The 7,275-nt window shown below is 35.0% G+C and overlaps 1 protein-coding gene across 9 annotated transcripts in view; it reads right to left on the reverse strand.

The window, feature by feature from the left end:
• The window catches only part of GPC5 (glypican 5), a 783,354-nt gene that overhangs the window by 501,979 nt on the left and 274,100 nt on the right, over nucleotides 1–7,275 (reverse strand). The window contains exon 7 of one of the 9 annotated variants that reach the window (XM_035319380.1): nucleotides 1–1,000. This exon is cut by the window's left edge and continues 847 nt beyond it. The exons of 7 other annotated variants lie outside the window; for them this stretch is intronic. In XM_035319380.1, the coding sequence (XP_035175271.1) occupies nucleotides 806–1,000 (195 nt within the window). In that variant the 3' untranslated portion in view covers nucleotides 1–805. The remainder of the gene's footprint in view (nucleotides 1,001–7,275) is intronic. One more of the 9 variants, XM_035319394.1, reaches the window with a different exon arrangement.

A 7,275-nucleotide genomic window follows, 5' to 3' on the forward strand; every position in this document is an offset into this window, starting at 1 on the left:
GCAAAGGAACATCTGGTGTATATTTCTGTCACTTCCTCCTTCAACAACACAATGCACTATGTCATCAACATCACATATGCTTGTTCCTAAGTTATAACTTTTTTTCTTCCCTACATGGTTTCTATAGCCCATAGGCTATATAATGCAATTGGATGCAGAAGACAGCAGTTCGTCTATAATGCTGTTAGTGTTCCTGGGATTCATCTATGTTTGAGCATAACATACTGACTCTGAAAAATAAAAACATACTTTTTGGAATTACAACTACAAATGGGAATACAAGATGAAGCTGAAAAAAATAAGTATTCTTTCATACATACTTTGTTTTCACTAGTCAACAAATAGATAATTAGCTTGTGTCCATTTTCACAAAGTTCTGATCATGCAAACACACCTATCACAGTTCAAAGAATTCTTAGATTCTTATCCGTTTGTACTGGGCTGACCCCTACTGATTTCAGTGAAAATTTTATTGACTGAGAATTAAGTAAGGCCTGCACGTTTCAGCTTTATAATATTACACTTCTGGATAAAGGCTTGGTGCAAAAGCAGGTCTACAGGGTAATGATGATGTTGATAATGCTGCATCTTCCATTGTGTTTTACTGCTTTAACATGATAAAGACATAAATCATTGATATTTAAAAAAAGGAGAAACAGTTTTGATGGAGTAGTTAGAAGTGCAAGTACATATATTTACTTGTATCTACTGATAAACATATATAGATACAAGCATACGTTTAAAAAAATCATACTGTTGAAGAAAATATTGAAAAGTGTGATGAACTTAAGTTGTTCTCTAGTCTCTAAGCCAGTCCTAGTTTATGGATATGCTTTTTAGAATGTTTGAGAATATGTGCATCCTGAAGGAAGTATACTTGTATATTCTTGTATACTCTTCTTCTTCCCCTTCCACAAAATAATTCTATGTAGTTCTTTTCTTGTAAGAGTCCTAAGATTCTGTCAGGGTACAGATAGGAGAAACATAATTCAGTTCCTGTCTAAGGAGAAAAGGCAACAGTAATAACTATACTTTCATTGTATGCCCAGATTTGTGTAGAGAAATTAAAATTAGAAACCACAAAGCCCACACAATTGCAAAAAGTGATTTCTGAAGCTCTGGTAAGTCCATACAATTCAGAATTCCAGTTAAAATAATCTATTAACCATTAGCTACAAAATAATTAGTACTGCCATTAAATGAAATGACTTCTAAGCATTTTCTTTTATAATTGGTCAAAGGATACCGAATTTCAGCTTTCCAAACTTTTTTTTTTTTTTTTTTTTTTTTTTTTTTTATGTGAGCATCTCTTTGACTAAATGAATGTACAGGAAGCAGAAACCATTAGTGGATTCTGCACTGTTCCTTCCAGATTAAGACCCAAGAAAGTCAGCACACTCTTAAAGCATCCTATACATATTTTAAGGTTGTTTGAGTGGTAACAAGATAATTACCCTTTGTGCCTTCTTACTCAAAAAACATATTCATTTTCTCACTTAAGAGATTACAGCCTTTGATGAAACTGAATTAAAAATCCTAGTTTCTGTTACATTCATTTTTTCATGTAGAAACATACACTGAAATCCCTCACCACATTCACCAATATATATTTTTTAAATATGTAGGATATGTTAATTGTGCTTTCACTTCATAGTGCACTGAGAAAAAATTAATTTTGGATACTTAACTGTATTTCTCATTCCTCAGACTAGAAAAGCCACATGTATGGATGAATTTAGGAGGCAGGCATTACAGTGTCTCATCTGAGAAATGCTCTAATACCCTAAACACTAGAGATCAAACTCACTGGAGGGACAAACTGGGACAGCTCTACAATTGACATCTTTTTCCCTTCAAATCAATCAAATCCATCTTTTATGAAGAATTCTACTGCTGTTGAGCTATCAAATTACTTTTTGTTTCTTCTGATATCTTCAGTGGAGAAAATATGAAAGGCTACCTTTTCTTTTAAATCCAAAGTTTTGAATGTGCATTCTTGCATGTGCCATAAGCATGCCAGAACACCACATGGAAAACATGATACGTGAGGATAGATGTAGGAAAAAACATAGATATGAAAAGGAAGAAAAACAAAAGATAAATGCATTTTCAGAATCAGTGGCATGGATCTGTGGATTTTTTAGAATGTGACTAGGAGGTAAAATAGCAAGAGTAAAATAATTAGGATCCTGTTCTTAGATTAAACCCAGTCAAAATATAAACAGGAAGTTCTTATTATTTGCTACCCTTTTTTGTCAATAACAGTGGACAAAAAATAAACAGGATTTGTTGTTGACATGTTTGTTTCATTTAAGCTTAACTCAACAGCTATGAAGCCTTCTCTGGTACCCAACCTTTTTTTTTTTTTTACTCATCTAGTTCTCTACCCATCCTGTGCTGCTTCCAGTGTGATCCCACTGAACAGCATCCTGAAGAAGCCAAAGTCTGCTTGACTACAGTCTAAGGCCTGAACTCTCCTGCTGCTGTCCTACTTACTACTCTTTGGATCCCAAACACCATGATTTCATGTTAACTGCAGCCACAGCTAGCACTGACTGCCATATCCCTAGGCAGTTCATGAGTATCAGATCCACCTGTGAGTTGATCCATCCCCTAGTTAACCAACTTGATACTTGCAATAAGAAACCATCTCTGGGACCCTTTGGAAAGCTTGCTTGCCTCTTTCAGTGTAGCTCTTCCAGCATTTGGCAAGGAGTTTTAAGTCTCCCATAAAATCCAGGTTCTGTGATAAAAAGGTTTCCTCTAGTTATTTAAAGAATTTGTCATCTTCCTGGCAAAATTTCCTACCACAATGCCATGTTCACTGGCCACTCCTCTGATTTCCAGGTTGCCACAACTTTTCAACCAGCCTGCTCTCTGCTGTATACAAGACCTGTATGCCTCAAGCTGCTCTTTTGCATAAAGGGCAACCTCTCCTCTATTTACTCCCTGCTGGCACTTCGTGTAGAGCCTGTATCGATGCATCACAGCACTCATGTTATGCAGGCTGTGCCACCACATCTATTATTTCAGCATCAATGATGTCACAACTCTTCATCTGTACATGGAGCTTTAATTCCTTCTGCTTCCTTCCAAGGCTGCATGCATATCAAAAGGGCCTTCTTTTGCCCCATTTTGTCGTTCCTAAAATATCTGTTTTTCCTGGCACTCTGAACCATTTTCTTTCCACCCGTCAACATCTTCCACGCTTAACTGAGTTGTAATTTCTCTCCACCTAGCTTAAAACTCTCCTCAAAAGGTTTGAGGTCTTGGCCAAGAGCCTTTTGCTCCACTTTTCGCCAGGTGTATCCTGTTGTTACCCAGCAGTCCCCAGGTTTGGACCACTTGACTGCAGCTTTGTTAAAAAACAGAATGAAAACACGGCATATGGGGCAGAAAGATTTCCTGAAAAGCATTGATCATAAAGCAAAGTGATGTATAGAAAAAGAAAAACATATCCACAAAACTAATAGCAATACAGTTATTGAACTTAATGAAACTGAACAGAAATTGACAAAGTTAGAAGTTACAAAACATTAAAAAATATACCAGGCCAACAATCAGGATTTTGCCAACTACAACAGTTTTTGATAAATGTCTAGCCCAAGTAAATGGGGAACTTTTATTTTGGTAATATATTGCATCTTAAAAATGAACTCAGTTTTTATTGATTTTGAAAGTAACACTTGCAAGTATGAAGGTAATAGCTTTTTGATTGATTCAGTCAGGATGAGTTAGGCTTTGTGAATAAAGGGGGAATTAATCAGTAAGGGTTTGATTTAGGATCTCTTTCATAATATAGATTTCCATTTTTTGTGTCATTGTTCTGTTGTTAAAGACCTGATGGACTGTTTGCACTGAGGTGAATGATTAAATGACTGTTACTGAGAGTGACTGAAAAGTGAGGCCATCTCAGAAGAATTAAAGTCTTCCTGAAATTAAATGCAACAATCAAACTCAATTTAAGAAAACCTGCAGGAACTTATACAGTAAGCAAGCAGAAATTGAAACATTTTCCATTCCAAGCAAAACATCTCAGAAAAGAAACAGAAATGGTTCAGAAATAAACTTTCAGAGAGAGAAAGAATTGTTTAGGTGGAAATACATAGAGACATATATTGAGGTATTTGTGACAGGCATTCAAATGAGTGACATACTTCCAGTCCACATCATTTGTACTGACAAGAATCACTGTATAAATCTGTTCTATATTGGCTTTTGAGGTTCTCCCCTTCCCCCTCTTTCCCCATGTAGATAAATGCTATTTTGGCAAGGCGCAAAATATGATTAGGCTTGCTAATCTGTGGTTGAAACAGAGATCCTTGGATACTGAGCTGATTGAGTAGAAAAAAATATTTTTTTTTCCTTTGTCTTCAGTGATTAAAAGTAATTATCCAGGAAAAGTTAAAGTACAGGATGTGGATATCATTTCTTTGTTAAAATTCTTGAAAACAAATTGCCTTTATGCTATGTGACTAGTTTTATTACAGGATAATAATCTATATAAAACTACAAATAATATTGGTTTCTTATCTCGTAGGAACATAAGAGGCCCCTGTTACCTACTACCCATGAGCAGAGGACAATTCCACCATAGCTCTTTATTATTATTTAATTATGACACATATCTTAATAATTTATGAACCTGTCCTCCAAATTGTGATGGTTTGTAATATTGTCACCTACATCTATGAAGTATAAGAAAACTAGCATTAGGAAAAAAAAAAAAAATCACAGAAAATAATTTAGAAATATTTTTTCTAGCCCACATTTTGTGCACTTTTACTAGGTTTATAGTACACTTTTAGTTCTGATAATATTTGAGTTATAGGATTATTTCTACAAAATTACTATATGATAATAGGTAAATTATTGTAAGGATTTATAACCACTAACATTTCAGAGTAGAAGAATAATTGCACATTACAATAGGCAAATTTGTGTCTCTAAAAGACAACTACATGATACCAAAGAAAAACAGAGCAGATAATGTGAAGTAGAATCTAGTGGCAATAGTATAAATAAAAACAAATAAGAAAAACCCTCAATAGGTTTTAAATTATTCAAAGGTACCAGAAGTCATATTGGGGAAGTTTTTTGTATGGGTATGAAGGAGTGTTGTGGGAACCCTGAGACCCTGTGATCATAAGATCCATGCAAAGTATTTTTGGGAAATAATTAGAATCAACACCAGGCAAATACTTGGCATGGGTTTTGGGGTGGGGGTTGTGCACAGGCAAACTGCCAGCATTTTGCAATATGAGTAATATTTGTACAGAAATTGAAAATATCTATTTCCTGGAGCTGACTTTACTGCTGATGAATGTCTAGTCCCTTTTAGAAGCTAGACTTCTTTAAGACAGCATAGATTAAGAAAAACAATAAAATATGGCTTCATGATCTAGAGCTATGATAACTGTGACATCAGATCATCTGAACAGAAAACTTGATTCTGGCAGACAGCCAGAATCTGTGTCAATAGACACAGAAACCAACCATTCTAATAGAGATCAGACACAGTGTAAAATAAGAAAGATGGATAAGAATAACTTTTAATTTCTTGTGATGAGTGGAACAAGTATTTCCTTGGGGAGTGGAGGGTTGCTTTGCTTTGTTTTGCCTTTCCAGATTGCCGTATAGTTTCTACAAGTTTAATTTACTACATTTGATTAAAAATATTATGGTCAGGCATCTGGGTGGAAGTCAACTTGTTTATGTTGGTTGTTGTCTTCCAGGTCAGCTGGATATTTAATAGAGCAATCTAATGAAAGAAGATAGATAGTCAGATTCACAAACAAGCACAAAGAAACATTGGCATAAGGATTTCCTGGACTATGCAGTGCTGTTCCCTGTATTCCAAAGAGGGGAAAGACATGAATAGCACTCTCACCAATGCACCATGAGAAAACTGTAGCAGAATACAGAGAATCCTGTGTAGTCCCTCACACTTCAAAAGGACTTACTGCTGTCGGCAAACACACAGAAGAGATAATGGATCCTTTTTCCCTTGAACATAATTGCCATTTTTGTCATCTGGTTTAGTATCACTCATATTTGGCACCACATATGCCACACTAACCTATACAGAAGAGGTTCTAGGTTAACACAAGAGAACCATTTGAAGATGCTTTTTTATTCTAAAAAAAAAAAAAAAAAAAAAAAAAAAAAAAGAGAGAGAGATCAAACAACAACCTGTTTTTGTATTATTTTTAAGGCAGAGAGCTGCTGGGCAAGGCAGGGCAGTCAGTTAAGGGTCCAGCAGGTTTCCTGCCAAATACCTGCAAATCCCTGCTTTTCTGTCAAAGTATGTCAATAGGACAGATGAGAAACAGTCCCACAAATTCTAGTAGATCTCCCAAACTCTAGATCAAAGAGTATTGCTGGTAAATTTTCAAGCATGCTGTTTCAAGTATGCTGTTTGGACAGGAGTTTCAAGTATGCTGTTTCGACAGGAGTCTCTTTATCCAGTCTCTATATTCTGTCACCTCTGTTCCCCCTGACTTTGCGCGCCCCAAACAGCATTCTGTAGAAGGAAAGCTGTACTGAGAAAGTCATGTTCTTATCCTTGCAGACTATTCTGCCAATGAGGATGATGTCTTGGGTATCAGCTCAGTATTCACTATACCTTTGTTGCCCATTAACAACGGAACCTGTGTGTTGGGTGCTTTCAGATGTATTATCAAAAAAGCATAAAAAAAATGCTAAAAATTATATAAAGATGGCATGACAATAAATTCCTTTCTTTAGCTGAAGCAGATGTACATTTTATGAAAATTTGGGAACACAAAGTGTTAAATTAACAGATTTTCAGACAGAATATTTTCAAATACCTTTTAAAAGTAGCTCCAATATCTTATTTCCTACTGATCATTTTATTTTATTTTTCTTGCCAACAATAAGCAATAGTGTTTTGTTGTTATTTTGTTTTGTTTGTTTGTTTGCTTGTTTGTTTTGTTTTGTTTCCCGTGGCCACTATAATAAGTCTTTTTAAGAATGCAATTTATTATTTTTCTGGATATGTCCAGTAGAGAACTGTGCTATAAACACTTGGTAAACACTTGGGCATACATTTTTTTACCTCTATACCTGGTAGTATATTGCAGAGACAACTGTTTTGTTAAACACTCTTTAAGGACACTTCTCATATTTTCTATTACTAATGCACTGGAAGCAAGTTACTTTTTCTTCTTTTTCTTTTTTTTTTTCTTTTTCTTTTTCTTTTTCTTTTTCTTTTTCTTTTTCTTTTTCTTTTTCTTTTTCTTTTTCTTTTTCTTT

This window comes from Oxyura jamaicensis, chromosome 1 (assembly GCF_011077185.1).
Source record: "Oxyura jamaicensis isolate SHBP4307 breed ruddy duck chromosome 1, BPBGC_Ojam_1.0, whole genome shotgun sequence".
NCBI classification, from domain to species: domain Eukaryota; kingdom Metazoa; phylum Chordata; class Aves; order Anseriformes; family Anatidae; genus Oxyura; species Oxyura jamaicensis.